General features: G+C 35.1%; 1 protein-coding gene across 5 annotated transcripts in view; it reads right to left on the reverse strand.

Moving 5' to 3' along the window:
• The window catches only part of Dnah7 (dynein axonemal heavy chain 7), a 304,117-nt gene that overhangs the window by 157,074 nt on the left and 126,412 nt on the right, over positions 1-20,631 (reverse strand). For all 5 annotated transcript variants that reach the window (XM_048808207.1, XM_048808205.1, XM_048808204.1 and 2 more), the window contains 5 exons: positions 16,006-16,218; positions 14,880-14,989; positions 8,070-8,238; positions 5,558-5,660; positions 5,310-5,437 (listed from right to left, as the gene is read on the reverse strand). In XM_048808207.1, coding sequence (XP_048664164.1) covers positions 5,310-5,437; positions 5,558-5,660; positions 8,070-8,238; positions 14,880-14,989; positions 16,006-16,218 — 723 coding nt within the window. The remainder of the gene's footprint in view (positions 1-5,309; positions 5,438-5,557; positions 5,661-8,069; positions 8,239-14,879; positions 14,990-16,005; positions 16,219-20,631) is intronic.

The raw sequence follows: 20,631 nt of genomic DNA on the forward strand, positions 1-20,631 counted from the left end.
ACTTACACATCTGAGAACAAGTAAAAGATTTGTATCAAGCAAGCCCCTTTCAATAGATTTTTGTAAGCTGCTAGTCAGAGGCCTTAGTACTGACTTTATCAATAAGGTTAGCATTAGAGGATGGAAAAAAATTGTCAAAAATATAGTTTGAGCAAGTAACTTTAGAGAATCTTAAGTGTTCTAACTACTACATATATGACAGGAAAAAAAAAGAATGAAGGAGAATAATCCAGATGGCACCTCTTTAAAAGTGTAAATTCTTAACAACTACTTTTGAATAAAAGAGAATGAATTCACAAATCAGTCAGTCAGTCTTTGGCTATGTTAGGGTGACACAGTCTTTCTACAATGGTACAAATGGCTATTCGAGTTTGGCATCAACACCCAGTACTGTGTTGTAAGTTTTCCTCTGACCATGCAAGGTATTTCTCCAATTCCTATTCATGTTCTCCTAGCACAGTAGCAATATGGTTGTAAAACACTATGAAACAGTCACATTGGTACAAAAGAACTAAAAAAAAAAAAGTGAGTAAAGATACTTTAAGAGCTTACCATGATGTTCCATTTATTAGGAGACCTCCACCAAATATTTAACATGGGTACTTACTTATCACAGAGAAAAGCATGCTGATCAAAACAGTTTTAGGCCTAATTCAGTTTGAGCAAGTCCTTAGAAATAGTTAGAAGTTATTGTGTAGTGGCACTCTCTCCTTCACCAATGCGTCTTAATTAAACTTCTCTAGAGATTCTCATCACAAGTGTTCTTATTAACAAAATATCAGTCAAGATGTCTGCAGAAGGACTCCAAAACAAGCTATATGACATACTGACCTAACATAATTTGGTTTTGGATGTGTCAGAAATAATTTGTTAGTGATAGCGGTAAATTTGAGGCAAATTTAGCACTTTGGAGGGAAAAAAACTAAATTGGATTCTAGCTTAGCTAATGGCATAACTTCTTGAGTAAAAAAAAAGAAAGGAAAAAAGGAAGAGAAAGACATAGATACTGGTACCATTCTAGGACTTGAATAAATCCGAGCACATGTAACCAATGTGAGCATAGCCCTTCATGTTTATCTCAGTAGAAATTAGTGATATTTATGGAAGAAGGCTGTTACATAAAATACTACTTCCTGGAGTATGCTGTCAAAGGCCTGTGAATTGGTGCGATAAAAAAAAAAAAAAAAAAAAAATCTTCAAGCAACTGATGCAGGACAGAAGAGGCTGGACACCAGAGGAATTAGCAGGAAGCAGGTTTGTTGGCTGCAGCTAGTCTAAAGGGGATTTCTGCCTAAAACAAATTCTTTCTCTGAACACCAAGTCTAGCAATTCTTTAAACTTTATACCCTATGGTGGGAAGAGCTTAGAGGTTTATAACTTTTTTCAGAAGTTTACATAGAAGTATAGAAGCAATTTTTTTTTCCTGGAGTTCTTAGAAGGTGTCTATTGTCCCATTTCTTAGAACAATCAGGGGAGATTTTACAGGCTATACCACAAAAGCAGAGTATATCCATCAAGTCTGCAGTTAAATTTAGTTTTTGCAAGATAGAGCAGAGCAATGGGAAATAGGGTGTCTAACCACATTGAGCCCTTCTGTAAAGATATTGACTGATATTTTGTTAACAAGAACAACTGTGGTGAGGGTCTCTAGAGAAGCTTAATTAAGATGTATTGGTGGAGGACAGGGTGCCACTATGAAGTAACTTCTATTTCTTTCTAAGGCTTGGAAATAAATTTCAAAATTACCTTGACCTGTTCAGGAATGAGTTTGATTTTAGTTGAGTGAAATGGGAAATTCAGGACTTACAGTACTACTAGGATGTCTCATTCCACATGCTCTCTGGAAAGCTAGGTATCAGTTTATTGGCTTCTGGGACATGAGATCTAGAACATGCCCATTTTACCATGGCTTCTACCATTGAACTCTTCTGAAAGGATCATTAAATATTGATTCCTCAGAATAGCTTCAATCTAAAATATAGCTTCTCTAAAGTGGAGTTGTGCTTAAGAATTTGCTCTTTAAGGAAGGTTTTATCTAGATGTAACAAGTGTCAAAATGAATGTGGCATATACACATTGGAATTTTACTCAGCAATAAAAGAGAATAACATCATGGCATTTGCTGGTAAATGGATGGCATTGAAGAAGGTAATGCCAAGTGAAGTTAGCCAATCCCCCAAAAAACAAATGCCGAATGTTTTCTCTGATATAAGGAGGCTGACTCATAGTGGGGTAGGGAGGGGGAGCATGAGAGGAATAGATGAACTCTAGATAGGGAGAGAGGTGAGAGGGAAAGGGAGGGGGCAGGGGATTAGCAAGGATGGTGGAATGTGATGGACATCATTATCCAAAGTACATGTATGAAGACACGAATTGGGTGTCAACATACTTTATATACAGATATATGAAAAATTGTGGTATATATGTGTAATAAGAATTTTAATGCAAAAATATCCCAAAGTACCTGTATAAAGACATGAATTGGTGTGAACATTCTTTACATACAGATATAAAAAATTTTGCTCTATATGTGTAATAAGAATTGTAATGTATTCTACTGTTGTGTATTTAAAAAATAAAATCAATTAAAAAATCCGCCTTTCCATGAACTTTAGACATTGTTGGAGAAATATAGCATGTGTGTATGAAAAGACACACTTGGCTATGACTTTCACCAGAAATAGTGACCTGCTATGTAAGATATCATAGAAGCTCATTAAACTGAGATTTCCTCAAAAAAAAAGTGTCAAAATGAGACTCTTTTTGCATGAAATAATACTTATCAGTTACCAAAGTACATCTTACCTGCCCTTCCAACCCTTGAAACTTCTCATCTCACAATTTTGTAGATTATATTTGAAAGAGAAGGTAAAGAAGGAAGGATCTATGAAGATATTTCCTTTGAAAGGAGCTGCTGTTATGTTGTGAATCCCCATAACCCCCTTCCCATCCCTAAGTCTAGTGAGAGCTTGGGAGGTATCACTGCATTTGGAGGGATATGGATTAATGCTTGGCTTATGTTTGAGAAAGTTAAAGTGGCCTGTGGCAGCAGGATCAATACCCAGAATTTGCTGAGACAAAGATACATGAGGTGCATGCAACTTAAAAAAAAGGGGGGGGGGAGAGCCAGGCTGGTGCTGTTGAAGTCCTGCCCAATATACCTTCTGGCAGACTGAGAACTCTCCAACAGTGAAGTGTTTTTTATGAAATTGGCCACCAGAGATCTAGACAGAGGGAAGAGACTGACAACTGGTTAGAAGTTAAGAGTTCCAATAGAGGAATACCCAGAGAAGCCATGGACATGCATATGACAGTATTCAGCCACAAACCTCTGCCAGGTCCAGGGACTTCATCCTGATGGTCATATTTGAACTGTAGTATGTTAAGTAGTTCACTGTTAGATTAAAGGATGAGTATAAATTAATCTAACAGGAAAAGAACACTCAAAGGCAAGAAAAGAGCATGCAGAAAGGCATTGGACATTCAGAGACTAGTGAGGCCCCATGGAACAGTCTGATGCAGGCAAATGGTAGTACATGTGCATTGGGTCCTAAGGCCAAGGCTCTCATAGATTTTACTAAGAAATTTGAACCTTATTTTTTAGGCAGGAAGGAGCTCAGCAGGTTTAAGTCTGGAAATAATATGATTATATTTCGTTTGATAGATAACAGTGACAACATAGTAATGGTGAGTTTACTGGGAAAGAAATTTGTGAAAAGAGAGCTGTCACAGGAAGATACCCAAGAGAAGACTGAGAGGGGTGAAAACAAGGTGTGGCAGCAGGCCTAGCCAGGATCAGCAGGAATTATAAGACTTTCATGAGATGGAATCCCTGGGTTTTGGTGGCTGACTGAATCATCAAACGAAGATGAGATTTCAAGGATGATTCTGGAGACTGGTAACAATAAGGCCCAGCTGGCTTTTTGTCTTTTAGTTTTTGTGGTTTTGTTTTTGTTTTAAGGAATCTGTAACTCTTTCACGTCAGACTTGTTAGCTATTTCCGTATATACTTGAAACAGATTTTCTGTAGCAGCTCTAATCAAAGAGAACACCATAGGAGGAACAGCAAGAACAACAACAATATCTATCAAATTTGAGAACAACTTTTGGCTTAATATAGAAGGAAAATACCCTAAGAACCATGCAAGAATATTTTGACATTGTGTCAACTTGCACACTCTGAAAAGGTCTGCATGGGACATTGACAGATTCAACCAATAATGGGTCTCAGCATTCCACCACTAGCTACTCACAGATTTTTGCCTTTCCTGCTTTTATAAATATTTATGCATTCAGGTTGATCCTACTGAATAAAAGAGTAACATAAGGGAATGAATAGCAAAACTGCTACAAAAAGAGCTTTCCAAAAGAAAACTGCAATGAAAAGTCACAAAACACTTTTCAGGCAAAGGATGTACTGGGTTTTCATTTTAAAATCATGCCTTCCTTCACTATGTCAAAGTACTAAAACATATAAGCTAACATAAAAGAGCATAGAATAGGGATACAAAAATACTTGGCAGCAATTTGTCATATCAAAAGTTTTTGATGGAAAAGAAAAATTGCTCATTTACTTTAAGAAGCTGCCAGTCTAAACAAGTGAATGGTGGAAGACATGGAGTGTGGTTAGAAGGCTTGGTTTGGGATCTGAAATCGACATTGCACTATTCCCCAACATTGTACACTATGCAAAAGACATAATATGCAATTCACCAGAAAATAATATAAAATGGCTAAAAAATATATGAAGAAAATGTCATATTTCACTAGTAATCAAAGAAGGTATTGTTTGTGTGTGTGTGTGTGTGCACACTCTCAAGTGAAGCTTCTGATCTATTTTCTTAAGGCAGTGTTCTGTTTTTTAATTAAAAAATAATGCAGTATATTAATGAAAATTGAGGATTGATGTGGAAAATAAATTGTCCCAACCTCTGTTCAAAGGCAATTTAGCAGTATACTGCTCATCTCTAGCTGGAAATGTTTTAAATAGAGAAAAGCCTTAAGGAAAACTACCCACTGTGACATTATTTTTGAATGCAGGAAAACTAAAAGTAACTTAAATGTCCAACACTATTTAAAAATATAAATTTTTGGAAATTGAACCTTGTATACATATTTATTTTCTAAAGGTATACATATTTATTTTACTCAAAGCTTGATTATCTTCTAGAACAATTTTCTAAATAAAATATTGTCATGCCTGAAAGCAAATATTTTACATAAAATTCTAGGGTAGCATATTCTTTCTTTTTGCATTAACTTTGCAAATTGTGAAAAGAAAACAGATGAGATCATTATATTCTTCATACCTTCAGATTATCTGGTAGTTCCGATCGCCCAGCATACCCAGGGTTCATTGTTATAAAGACAGCACACGTGGGGTCAAGTTTTAGTTCAGTTCCTTCAAACACTAGTATTTCAGCACCTGCATTAATACCTGTGGATAATCAAGAATGAAATGACTTAGCAAAAACCCATATAAATGTGGCTTATGCCATTCGTTACCTCCTATATTTCTTCTATTTTCACATAATACAATGACAGATTAGTTCATTACCTCTTTGGATAGTAAGGATTTGTTGAGCAACCACAGAAAGCACTTCCAAATCAATTCTGTTAAACTCATCAAAGCAAGCCCAGGCTCCACAAGATAACAGTCCCTGGGAGAAAAGAGTAATGAAATTTTTCAACTTTATCTGATTGAATATTACATTGAATTGTTGTATTTTCACCTGATCTTTTCAAGGATTTAATATCCTATCAAGGAAATTGCTTATTCACTTTTATCTTTAAAGACAGCTTATTTTTTATTACTAGTTCATTATTCTGCATGAATAAAAAGTTTGATCAACTGGAAATTTTTTCAATTTATTTTTTATTTCCTGTGGTATTTAGATGTACTCCTGTAATTTCAAAGCCTTTTTTATTTTCATTTATAATTTCATTTTATTTGCTTTTACCATATGGGCTCAATAGAATAGACTGTAATAATCCTCTACCTGAGATGACTTCTGTGGCCAATGAAACTGCTTTGAAGTCTGAGCACCTTAATAACCAGCAAACATAATTTAAGGCCTGAATGTACAATCCTAACTCACAGGTACCTCACAAATATATGCCAATTGATCTTAAGGAAAAACTGCAAAATCAAACATTCAAATTTACTTTTTAAAAATATCAATTCAACAAATATTTGTTAAGAACACACATTTGATATATCAGGTGTGCATATGAGTGGTAAGGGTAGAGGCATGCTGCATGGCACTTTACAGATGCCTTTAATGCAAGGAAACGAAGGATATACCATATGAGATGCTGATAATTGGCAAAGCCCACACAGCTAATAGTGTTTGATCTTGAATTTGTACATAGATCATCTATTGAACCAAACTGAATTGAACATAAACTCCACGCATGTCAAAGAATAATCAATTTTCATTATTTAGAGAAGACTCTATTTGTGAACCTTAATGCATGATATATAGTAAAAGGATTAGAAATAACGCAGAACAGAATACTTACAGTCACATATTCAGTTATATAGATTTCGAGGTTCTTAATAATGAGAATGTCTTTTTTATTTTTACCTCCATTATTTAGTCTGAACCTAACAAAGTATCCATATAATTAAATAAATTATCATAAGCAAATTTAATTAAGTGTGTAAATCTAAATCGAACTATGACTATCACAATATATATTAAAAACTGTTAATATACCAGAATTTTTTTCAACACATAGGAATACAGTGGCTACTCAATCTACATATAGAATCTTTTAAAATTGGTGTTCATTTCTTAAATAATTATTATAGCATTTTTGTATATTGTTAAGAGGATGAACTAAAATGTTATTTAAATGTTTTCTTATTTATTATAATTTTGATTCACTTTTATTTTTAATTCTTATTCTAATTGCTTTAGTATCACAAATATAGAGTACTATAAAACTTTAAATCTGTTATAAAATAATCAGGATATATTAGTCAGAAAACTAATTATGGTATTGAGCAGAACTTCTATGTTCTTTTCTGTTAATTTATTAATTTGGGCAGAGGGGATCTGAGGATGGAAGCCAGGGCTTCAAGCCTGTTAGGCAAGCACTCCAACACTGAGCAACATCCCAGTTCCACTAGTTTATTCATGTTAAGTTTTTTTTTAATACTTCTTTTTTAGTTGTAGTTGGACACAATACCTTTATTTTTATTTATTTATTTTCATGTGGTGCTGAGGATCGAACCCAGGGCCTCGCACATGCTAGGCAAGCGCTCTACTGCTGAGCCACAACCCCAGCCCTCATGTTAAGTTTTCTAAAGAAAAATATATAAAAGTAAATACTACAGAATATTTTAAATGAATTTTGAAAATTACAGAAAATAAAAATATATAAATATAAAGAACCCATAACCCCAAATGGATTATTTTGTCTTCAATTGTACCATCTAATATTTTAAAGAATAGCAAGCTCTATCAATGAACTACTGAATGGACTAGACATTCATGTGTTTATAAACAGGGACTTTAATTCCTTTAATCTTTAATTTCATCTTTTGGAATCTTAAACACCTATGAGTAGAAATCTGACACAGAATAAGAAAAAATAACAAAACAAGAAAGCAAAAACAGAATTTAAGCTCACTGAAAAAGATTAATTAGAATGTGCCTATAATTCAGTAATTTACTGAATCATAGAATCTGCTGATAACAAGATATACAGGTGAAAAGTCTTTAAATTCTACAACCTTTACACATTGTAGAAGTTCTCAAACTGTTACCTGCCCTAACGTTATTTAAGGACTCACTCGCTCATTCCTAACAGTAACAATGACCCACTGTAGCAGGGACTGGCTGGAGATAGAGGCAGAGCTCATCCTCAACAAAACTTTAAAATGAATTTTGAAAATTACAGAAAATAGAACCCTACTTCCCCTGAGAATTATTGAGGCAGTGCTTAAATTTTTACCTTTTCTTAAGATACAGGAAAGCTTTTACTTGCATTTTAATTATGTTATTATAAACAACCTTCCTGTAAATTTTCCTATTATAAACAAATGGAGAATCAATTCAAACCTTAAAGAATTTTCCCAGGGCCAAATAATCCAACCCATCAGAGCAGTTGAAAACCACACATTGTTTGGCTATGGCTTTTGCTAAATCCTTGGTAGTTTCTGTCTTTCCAGTGCCAGCTGGACCCTCAGGTGCTCCTCCAAGATGCAGGTGAAGAGCTCCAAATAAGGTTCTGAAATAGAAGAAATAGACATCCCTTAAGGAATAACGTGATTTTTTAAAATGCACATGCCCCACCCCGTCCAAAAAAAAAAAAAAACCTGAGAACCAAATTCACATTTCTTCCTCCCTACTAGCTTTCCCAAATCTCTGACACTACATTACTTTATTATTCTATTCTACTTCTAAATAGCTGAAATATATGACAAATTTAGAACTAATTCATTTTTAAAATTCAGTGCTGACTTCTGGTCAAAATGGAAAATTCAGTTGACCCTGAACAATCCAGCTCCCTTACTATAAGCATATACAAAAGTTACGTGAAACATATAGTAACTTTTAAATAACATGGCCATTTATGCTTTTATTAATGCATCATAGTTATACATAATAGTGGGGTTTATTCTGACATACATGCATGGAATTTAATTTGCTCATTTCAGTTCTGGTGATTCCTCTTTTCCCTCGCCTTCTCCTTCTTCTTATTCCCCTTCCTCTACTCGTCATCCTTCTATTTATTTATCATTTTTTTAAAAAATTTGATGCTTTATAGACATACATGAAGGTGGAATTTTTGGTGGTATATCATATATGTACATAGCATAATTTTGTCAAATGCATTTCACATTTTCTCCCTTTTCACATCTCTTCTTCTTCAAACTCCTTCCTCTACTCCACTGATCTTCCCTCTAATTTTGTGAGATCTACCCCCCGGCTCCCTTACTTTGCTCTATCTTTTGCATATGAGAGAAAACATTCAACCCTTGACTTTTTGAGTCTCACTTAACATCACTTAGGATGATGTTCTCCAGTTCAGTCCATTTACTAACAAATGCCATAATTTCTATTTTTAAAAAAGCTGAGTAAAACTCCATTATGTATATGTACCACATTTTCTTAATCCATTTATCTGTTGACGGGCACCTGGGCTGGTTCCATAACCTGGTTATTTGAACTGAGTTGCTATAAACAGTGATATGCCTGTATCACTACACTATAAACACCAAAGAGTGGAATAAGTGATTCATATGGCAGTTCTATTACTATTCTTTAGGGTAATATCCATACTGCTTTCCAGAGTTGTCGTAATAATTTACAGTCCAATCAACAATGTATGAGTATATCTTTTTCCTACATTCTCACCAACATTGATTATTGTTTGTATTCTTTTTAAATTAAGTGTCATATTTATACATAGAAATTGGGCTCATTTTGACAAAGCCATATATGCATGGAAATTGATTTACTCCATTTCAGTCCTTGTTTCCCATCCTTTCCCATCCCCTTTCCCTCTTTCTATTCTCCATCCTTAACTCTACTGACCTCCCTTTTACTCCTTTATCTATCTATCTATCTATCTATCTATCTATCTATCTATCTATCTGTACCAGGGTTTGAACCCAGTGGCACTTAACTACTGAGCCACATCCCCAGACCTTTTTTATATTTTATTTAGAGACGGGGTCTCACTGAATTGCTTAGGGCCTCACTAATTTGCTGATGCTGGCCTCACTAATTTGCTGATTTCAATCCTCTTGCCTGAGCCTCCCGAGACTCATTCATTTTTGATTGGTGCTTTGTACATATACCTAAAGATGAAATTCTGTGATATATTAACATATGTGTATAATGTGATTTTTAAAATGGATTCCACATTTCTTCTCCTTCTCATTCTCCTTCCCTCCTTAATCTCCTTCTTCTACTCCACTGATCTTCCCTTTATCTTTTGATATCCTATCTCCCAGCCCTGACCACCACACCTTCTTTCCCTCATATTTCTCTAGCTTCCACACAGGAGAGAAAACATTTGACCTTGATTTTCTGAGTCTAGCTTATTTCAATTAGCATGAAATTCTCCATTTCCCTCCATTACTGGAGAAGGCTACAATTTCATTCTTAATTATGGTTGAGTAAAGCTCCATTGTGTATATATACCACATTTTCTTTATCCATTTACCTATTGATGGGTATCTGGGTTGATGCTGTAATCTGGCTATTATGAGTTGTGCCTCTATATATACTGAAGTGATTGTATCACTATGGTATGCTGCTATTAGTTCTTTTGGACAAAAAGCAAGGAGTGGGATAGCTGGGTCATATGGTGGTTTCATTCATTTTGAGGAATTCCATAAGGATTTCCAGAGTGGTTGTACTAATTTGTGATCCCCCTAACAATGTATAAGTGTACCTTTTCCCTACATCCTCACCAGCATTTATTCTTATAATTTGTGTTCTTGATAACTGCCATCTGACTAGAGTGAGATTAAATCTTCGCGTAGTTTTGACTTGCATTTCTCTGATTGCTAGAGATGTTGAACATTTTTCATGTGTTTGTTGGTATTTTGTGTTTCTTCTTTTAAGAAACATCTGTTCAGTTCTTTTGCCCATTTATTGGTTAGGTTATTTGTTTGTTGTGTTTTTGTTGTTGTTTGGCTGTTTGGGTTTGTTTTTGGTTTTTTGGGTTTTTTTGGTGTTAAATTTTTTGAGTTATGTATTTATTCTGGATATTAATCCCTGTCAGAGGGGCAACTGGCAAAGATTTTCTTCCATTCTATGGGCTCTCTCTTCACATTCTTAATCATTTCCTCTGCTGTGGAAGCTTTTTAATTTGATGGCATCCCACTTATTGATTCTTGATTGAGCTTTAGAGGTCTTGTTAAGGAAGTCAGTACCTACACCAATATGACAGAGTATTAACTCTATATTTTCTTCTAGCAGTTGCTAGAAACTTCTGGTCTAATTCCTAGATCTTTGATCCACTTTGATTTGACTTTTGTGCAGAGTGAGATATAGGGATCTAGTTTCATTCTTCTACATATGGATCTAAATGATCTCAGTTTTCCCAGAACCATTTGTTTAAAAGGCTGGTTTTTTTCTTGAACATATATTTTTGGCCCTTTTGCCAAGTATTGATGGCTGTAAGTATGTGAATTTGTCTCTATTTTCTATTCTATTCCATTGTTCTTCATGTTATTTTGATGTCAATACCATAGTGTTTTTGTTAGCTCTGTAGTATAATTTGAGATTGGTATTGTTATGCCACCTGTATCACTTTTCTTGCTCAGAACTGTTTTGGCTATTCTGAATCTTTTATTCTTCCAAATGAATTTTAGGGCTATATTCTTCCTAGTTCTTTAAAGCATGCCATTGGTATTTTGATGGCAATTGCATTGAATCTGTATATTGTTTTTGGTAATATGAACATTTTGATGATATTAACTCTCTACCCAAGAACACTGAAAATATTTTCATCTTCTAAAGTCTTCAATATCTTTTTTGAGTGTTCTATAGTTGTCATTGTGAGGTCTTTCACCTCCTTGGTTAGACTTATGACCAATGTTTTTTGTTTGTTTTGTTTTTAGGTTATCATGAATGGGATAGCTTCTTTCTCAGCAGATTCACTACTGCAGTATATGAAAGCTATTGATTTCTGAATGTTGATTCTGTGTCCTGCAACTTTGCTAAGTTCGTTCATTAGCTTTAAAAGTCTTGTGTACATAGCCTTTCTTTAAAGTATAAAAGAGAAATCACCAAAAAAGAGGGAATGCAAAGTTGGAGAAGTAATTAGGTACTAATGCTGCAGAGGTTTATGTTGTTTCAGGATCTGCATATAAACACAAATGCATTTATGCCTACGTAGACACCGAAAATAAATCCTCAGAATTGAGGCAAGGTGGAGAATTGAAATGTATCCACTTATATAAATCTAGAAATCTTGAAATGCTTCCTCTATGTAAGTGAGAAGTAAATTTACTCTAGTAACCTATTGGAGAAAGACAAAAAACAACCAAGAAGAAGTAGCTTATCTTCTATGCAGGGCCTCATGAAGCCTATATCATTCACTGATGGGAGGGCATTCAAATTCCAATTACTTGCACATGTGAACCCATATAAAAAACTAACCTTAAACTTTTTTCTGGACCAGAGAAAGCCATGTATCCTTCCTCAGAGATATATCTGAAACTGCTCCATCAGGACACCTCAACTAAGGACATGAAAGACTACATGACGAAACAACACCTACTAAAATGACCTCAAAGATAAAATGGGAGGGGGGTGGATGCCAAAGTTCAGTCAGACTTGCAATGACAAAAGCAGGTAGACAAAGGTCTATGAGTGTCACTAAATATATGGCACGCTGCCCTCTTGGTATTCTGGTGGACTGCTAAATGAGATTTTAAATAGAAAGTAATGCACACCAGAAAGTGTGTGTGTGTGTGTGTGTGTGAGAGAGAGAGAGAGAGAGAGAGAGAAGAAAACACAAAGAGATAAGCCAATTTCATAAAAGAGAGTAGTTGAAATTCTAGCAACAAAATTGTAGGAAACTCAGTGAATTGGTTATATATTAAAATAAACATAAGGAAACAGAACTATGCCCTGGAGGAAATCACCCAGAGAGATACAGATATCAAATGTAAAAAAATTTAAGAGGCAGAGAAAAAAAGTGGTGTATAAGAAAATAGTGAAGAGGAAAATTTATGTGGCAATGGCTGAGAATTTTCTAGAAATGAAGACAGATATTAATTGAAAAAAATTCCCAAGTAAGATAGATAAGTAATGCAAATAATGCACATTTGGACAAAAGAAAACCATTTACTCTTCCTCAGAGACAAATCTGAGACAGGTGCATCAGGATACCTCGACTAAGGACATGAAAGACTACATGAGGAAAAAATAATTCACATCTAATAACATTACAGTGGACATCAGCAATAGAGAGAAAATCCTGAAAATTACAATAAAGAAAGAAAATTTACTTAGAAAGATAATAATTAAAATAACAGGTTTCTCAGCAATCACAATGGATGGATGCCAGGAGAATATCATCTTTGGAAGTCTGATGGAAAAATTATTGTTCATCTACAATTCTATACTTAGCACATATTTTAATAATTGAACAAAGACAGAGAATGAAAGAAAAGGAGAGGGAGAGGCATTATTTATATAAAGACTAAGAGAACACAGCTTGCAGATATTCACTGAACGAATAACTAAAAGTTGTTACACAGTAAGGAGAAAATTAAAAGAAGTAAAGAAAAGCAAGAAACAATGGTAAGTTAAAAAAAATAATATTTGGGGTTTTATATTCCCCAAGTTTTAATTTTTATTCTCTTTTGCTTTTCCCCTTTCATGTATTATCTTTTTTTAAAGAAAGAGTGAGAGAGAGAGAGAGAATTTTTTAATATTTTATTTTATTTTTTTTAGTTTTCGGCGGACACAACATCTTTGGTTTTTTGTATGTGGTGCTGAGGATCGAACCCGGGCCGCACACATGCCAGGCGAGCGCGCTACCCGCTTGAGCCACATCCCCAGCCCATCATGTATTATCTTTTAATAAATTTTTAAAATTCAATTTTCTCATCTGATATGGATATGAGATATGATATGGGATTCTATTTCTATTCTTTTAAGCTAACTTTGACTTAAAAGTGTCTATTTCATTCAATGAAGCCTAAAATTAATAAATCCCTTTATCCTCTTTCTGAATAATAAAGGGCTCTAAGTACTTTATCTTCAAGTTCCTATTCCAAATTATTGCCAAATACTAAATTAAACTTTGTCTTTAAATTTCTTTGAAAAATTTTATAATTTTAACTAGTTTATTGAGTAACTGGTTTAGGATGTAAGCAGAAAACAATTTTTTTAATCATTGTTATTTTAAATTTAATCAAATATTTTCCCTATTGCTGGAAGAAATCTAGGGTAGATATGTTAGTTTTTCTTGTCATTCTAAGATACTAATGAATTGTGTCACCCATCCCCCAAATAGTAAAGTCTACTTAGGTCTTATATAATATTTAATATCTTTCATCCAATTTAAAACTTTCCTTCTCTCCCAACTTAAGCCTAACTGGCTCAGAGCCTGCATTTAAAAAGGTAGATGTGGTTAGTCTTTTGTCATTTTTGTTCCTGTCCTTTTCATTGAATCCTCCATAGCTCATCTTTAGGTACTATTTTTTTTTAAAAAAGGAAATGGACAGTTACATTTTGGAAAAAATATAAATGCAAGTCCCTATGAGATATGAAATGAGGATATCCAGTGATATGTGTGTGTATACATAATATATATAATGTATATATTTGATATATATATTTAATATATATATAATGTATATGTTTTACATATATTATATATATGTAATATATATATATATATATATATATATATATATATATATATATATATATTTATTTATTTATTTATTTATTTATCAAAAGCTTACGGTAGAGTGGCATAGATATGGAGTCTTCAAGATGTAGTTCACTAAAGCCTGAGAGTATGTGATAAGAACACTCAGGGAACCATGAAGCATGACATAAAACACCACATGAGAATAGAACTCTAGAAAACCAACATTTCAGGGAGGAAAAAGATGGCTCTAGTAATCCAAAAAGAAGTCAGGGAGTTTCAAAAAGAAAGAAGGGATGAAGAGTTTCAAAACCAACTCCAACAATTGAGAATATTGAGAGCCCAAGCTGAGAAGAAGAAACCAGCAGAGAAAGAGAAACAGAAGATAAGGAGAATTAAAGGTCTAAGAAAAAAAAAACACAGGATAAATTTTCCATATGGAAGATAATATTTGTATTTTTTACCTTAGTAGGTAAGGGTAGTGAAAGTCATTACCAATAAGATCCTTATATTAAAGGGGTTACCTGTAACACCGATCCGTGAGTGGAGTAATAACCAGCCTAGGGGAATTACCCAGATATTCATACCCATATCGCAAACCAGCATTGATCATTTTTGTTTCTAAATTATTTTCCTAGGATAAAGCAGACAAAATTAAATTAGGTCAATATAACAACATTTTAAACAATATGATCTCAAGCTTTTTAATAAATAATAACATAAAGTAGACTTCTTTAAAATGTATTTGTAAAATTATCATTTGCTTCAGAAAAATTCAAAAGCTAGTTTCCATAAGAGAAGTAATTAAAGTCAGTGGTTTTAATTTTTCCCATCGAATGCTTTAGAATTTGTCCCTTATTTCTCCCATATTTTCAATATTTCCCCCCCAATATAGAATGAGTATTATCATCATCAACATTTTCTAGATGAGGAAACTGATAATTAGAGTAAGGAACTCACCCAAGGTTATACATCTGGTAAGAGGAGGAGCTGGCATTTAAAACAACGACTCTACTACCTGAGCTTCTAACCACCATATGCACCGACACTTAAATGGTATCCCAGGATGCTGGTTCTTGCCCCTCTTGTCTTCCTCTCATACGTCTCAAGACTTCCACAAAAGCCTGTATGCTGAGAACTTCCAAGTGCGTTTCTCCACTCACCTCCTCTCTCTGCCCATGCTTAGCAGGCCACTGTACAAACTGTTCCTGCTCTCCCTGCCTTCCCAGTCATGATTACCATCACCAGCCACCCATATACCCTGATAAAATCCTTCCTTACAGATCATTCCTCTAGATTCTGCCATTGATCAATGATAGGAAAGTTTGATCTGTACATTCTTTGAATGTACTAGGAATCTAAAAACTGACTAATCCCAAAATTTTAAATGAATAATTTAAGAAATTTTTGTTTATTTTCATATATATACATTTAGGTATATATACACACACTTGGATAGAGATATAAGCATAGATATTAAAATATAGATGTAGATATTGGCTGTCTTATTCTGCAATATGGAGAATCACTTATATAGTCAGTCATCAGCGAGAAATTCTACATTACTATTTCCCTTGTGAGCAAGCAAACACAAATTAAAAAGCCATGAGCTGAAATTGCTATGTAATAACATTCAGTGGGAGCACTTACTTGCCAGTAGTACCTCAGCTGACTTAACCATTCAAAGTTATTGTCATCAATAACATTTTTTTTCACAAGTGCTGCAAGGACATCTCTAGCATGGACGTCCAGTACCACAAGGGCTCCCAGAGTAACACGATTCTGCTTGGACAATTTGCCACGGACCAAAGTGACAATATCATCAATTTGTCTGTTACATTTTTCCAAATATTGCTCAAGAGCCTTAAAGAAAGTAAAATAAGATACAATTTCCCAATGTGATCAGAATAATTTTGAACAAAACCATTTTAACTAGCATGTATATAGGGTATTCTTGGCATTTTATCATAATTTTCTACATGATAGTTTTAAAATAACATCTCTCTACTACTACAAAGGTATTAGGCAAACAAGTCCAATCTGGCAAGATATAGTGGATATATGTGCTTTATATCAATACAACATCCTTTCTCTGTTCTCTGTGATTCTGTTTGGAGCTGTCTATAATATTCCCCATCTCTGTGGCAACATGAAGCAGGCATGTGGGACCTAATGAGAGCCAATCACAGTTCTTCCCAGGGACTGCTATCCAACCAAGAGAAAAGGTGCTTTTCACTAGGCTAAGCAGACTGTCAATATGCCCTCATGAAGATACTGAAAGTCTTCTTTCTCTTTCAGAAAAAAACTGTTAGTAACTAGCAGATAGATGTAGATGGTGAATGAGGGACTACTGCAATGATGAAGCCCTGAGACTCTGACTCTTTCTCTTCCTTTGATCCTTTGAGTCCTTCTAAGTTTCTTACACACATTTTCTGAAAGGGGTTTATATCACTTGAGATGAAAAGATACTGCTATATTTTGGAAATGATTTGAGTGTGTCCCCAGAAGGTCCGTGTGCTGGAGGTTTGGTCTCCAGGGCAACAGTGTTGAGGTGGTTGAACATTTAAAAGATGGGGCCTAATGGAAAGCAACTAGATCATGGACATCACACTCAAAAGGGATTAATGCAGGCCTCCTGAGACTGGACTAGGTCCCATGAGAATGGGTTGTTATTTTAGAAGGGAACCTGGCCCCTCCTTAGTCTCTCTTGTTATTTATTGCATCGTGTGATCACTCCCTCTTGCACACACTCCTACCATGATACATGCATCATGTTTGATATGACCAGAAGGCCCTCATCAGAGTCCAATCAGATAGAACTGCCCAATCTTGGATTTGCAACTTCTAAAACTGTGACTGAGATAATCCTCTTTTCTGTATGAAGTACACAGCCTCATATTTTGCTATGGACTAAGATACTAATGAGCAGAACATCACATGGTTTAGTTTTCTGAAGACCAAGACTGCTTTGGAGTCTCTCTTCTGGTAGCTCAATCTAATAAATAAGTTCAAAACAGAAGAGGGTTTAGGATGAAAATCAAATTAGCATCAATGAACACCACTGTTTAAGGGAATTGTCAATAGGTTTCACCAGGTCATTTTATCCACTCTAAAAATCTTTAATAAACAGTGTACACTGAAGAGTTTATTTCACTCTTTTAAGTCCATTGCTAAGTGTAAGATTAAACTGAAAGTAAGGCTTTCTAAGAATGAAAAAAGTTTAAAAGGTCTGGAGACTGAAGGTTTTTTTTCTATATAGGACACTTGTCTTATTCCTTGAATTATATTATTTTTGTTTAATTGTTATTTTTAAGACAGCTCTGTATTTAAAGGTTTGGTGCTTAAACATTATTCCATTTCTATTATTTACATGTTTAATTTGCTAGTAATTTTCTTAAGAAATGAAAAATGAACTTTTGTTCCACCAGTGTTTAACCATATAAATATTTAATTTCTTTAACCTAATTAATGAATTTAACTATATCGAGCATATACACAAGTAAGGATAGTTTTGATCCTAGGAATACAAGCTGTGCCAATTGGTGTATCTTAGCTTCCTTAGCATCAGTAAAATTTAGAATCTCTAAGAGTCTTACCAGTTCTCACATTCTATTGTGACGCAAAATAAAAATGTAACATTTGAATTTATTGTATGTACAAATTATATACCCAGAAGAATGAACTCCTCTACACTAGAAAAACAGATTTGAAACTAAAATTTAGCTTCAGATTATAATAAACCAAGTTTTTTAGGACTGTGTTAAATGAATCAATGAAATTTTTTTGATGAAATAAATTGAAAAAAATCATTTACACTGATAACATTTAGTTACATTTCATTCCCTATAAAACAATCTTATTGTGAGCCAATGAATCTGAAAATAACTAGTATAATATTCAACTAAAATAAACCTTACCTAAAATCTCACAATTCCATCATACTTAGATTCTTCTATCTGTACCACTATACACTGCCTCAAAATTATAGTAGTATTTACAATATCCTGGGTTCTGGGGAAGTAGTAATTCTTCCATTTATTCTATACTCCCTGTAATGCTTGACACAGACTAATTTTATAATCAACAGTCATTGAATAAATAATTGTAAACACAGATCCTGTGGTGAACAGGTCTTCTGGGAGCATGACAGTGTAACATGGTGCTTGCTATGAGGCACTCAGCTTTCGGGTGTTTGCAGAGAATGGAAGCACTCTGTCTTCCATGAGATAACCAAGAGTCTTCTGCTGCTCATCTGAAGTCATCAATTTCACATATGAGCCACTAATTCATAATGGAAAAAAAAACTCTTAACATATGGAATATTAAAATATATGCTAGCCTACAGTGACAGAATCTCCTATTAATTTTTTTTTTTAATTCTAGAGAACACTAAAGCATGTACTGACTCCTCATGATGCTGCTACAGAACTTGAATGACCAGAACTTGGATGGAATATGACAGGGACATATCTAGAGAAGGGCAGATTAAAACAGGAAAATCACAAGCAGATGAAAAAGAAAAGAATTTTTGAGGATGCATGAAAAGTTTGATTTCATGCCACAAAACTTAGCTGTGAAAGTATGTAATTAATATTGTAGCAGCCACTCAAGAGAAAAACATAGTTTCTATTCTGGCATTCTTGGTGACTGGTTCCAGACCTGCACCATGTAATATCACGTAATAAAAATGAACAGGATAATCATGTATAATTAACCCTAGCACAGTATCTGTGAAAACTTTTTAAACAACAACAGCAAAACCCTGGAGGGGGCAAGATGGCTGATTAGAGTGGGGCAGCATTTATCCTAGCTTGGCTACCCAGAACTCAAGCAGCAGGAACACTATGTCTTCCCATCTCCCCGAGGCTTAGAGTGAAAAATCCTGAGACTGGAGGGGCAGTCTGACCTAGCTGAACCAGAGACTGTTTGACTCATTCATGAGATCTGAAAAAAAACCCCTCTTGCCCTGAGTTTATCAGTCATCTCTGGAGGACTGATCCAGGAGTCATCCTGGTTCTGCAGCATGGCGGAGCCTATGGAAACTGGAAGGCCAGATTTGTGAGTTTTCAGCTAAGTCTACGTCGGCCTTTCTGAGCCTAGCAAACCTGTGGAAAGTCAGACACTGGGAGCATGTTGCCCAGAGGAACACAAGTTAGAGAAGCTCAGGAGAACCAGCTCTGTGAGTCTTGTGGCTCATGGAGACTGACAGGGCTGGCTACAGCAGGTGGGAAGGCTAGAAGAGAGGATGTGAGGGATTTTGCTCTCAGCTTGCTCATTCAGCCAGTTTGGTACCCTCCAGGTTCCCAGAGCCTACCTGGGCCAGCACTTGCCCAATCCCAGAACCAGCCTGGTCCCCTGCTCCCTCTGCAGTCCAGCATTCATTAGTCCCAGGGACTTACTAGGATCCTCCCCAGTCCCCAGTCTCCCAACCCCCAGCCCCCACATCAGCCCACCTTTCTGCCAAGTAGACCCGCAGCATAGCTGCCAGCCCATAGGCCTACATGCCATGTGGCTGCTTTGCCACCACACCTGCCAGGTCCAGCACATAGCCTCACTGCTGGCCCATAGGATCCAGCACCAGCCCCTGATCCACCTGCCCCATCCTCCATGAAGCCTGAAGCCTAGTCTACCCACACTAATCTCCCAAGAAGGGAAATTCAGAAGTCTTAAACTCCAACCTTTGATATGATGAGCAACACAATAAAAAGGAAGGATGCACGATTCATGGCCCATACTCCCATGTCTAGATTATACCACAAAAAGAAAACCAGGTGGGCACAGACAGTGAACTCAGAACTCACTGACTATTTTGTCCACCATAGATGATACGACTCCTTAATTTCTTAACATTTCACCAAGATTGTTGTTGTTGTATTGTTGCTTATTTGTTGTGATAATAGTTCTGTTTTGATTTTTGTTTTTGGGATTCCATATTGGATGTTTGTTTTATTTGAATGTGTACTAACTGATTCAAGGAATCCTGTACATATTCATATTTGTTTCTCTATCCTCATTTCTAGCCTTTCTTCTTTTCTTTTCTTTCTTTCTTTCTTTTTTTGTCATTGTAGTTTGTTTGTTTGTTTGTTGTTTTGTTTGTTTTTGAAGGTGTTAGTTTTACATGCTCTGTATTTTGAGGGTTAGGGTTTCTGATTCTCTTTTGTATCATCTTTATCACTACTCTATTTCCTCTTGTCGCCCTCTCTCTTTTCTTTATCTTGACTCCCAAATTCCATTCTCGCTCCCCTCTTTTATATTCTATTTTTCCTTCCCCTTTCA

This window comes from Marmota marmota, unplaced genomic scaffold, assembly GCF_001458135.2.
Source record: "Marmota marmota marmota unplaced genomic scaffold, marMar, whole genome shotgun sequence".
NCBI classification, from domain to species: domain Eukaryota; kingdom Metazoa; phylum Chordata; class Mammalia; order Rodentia; family Sciuridae; genus Marmota; species Marmota marmota.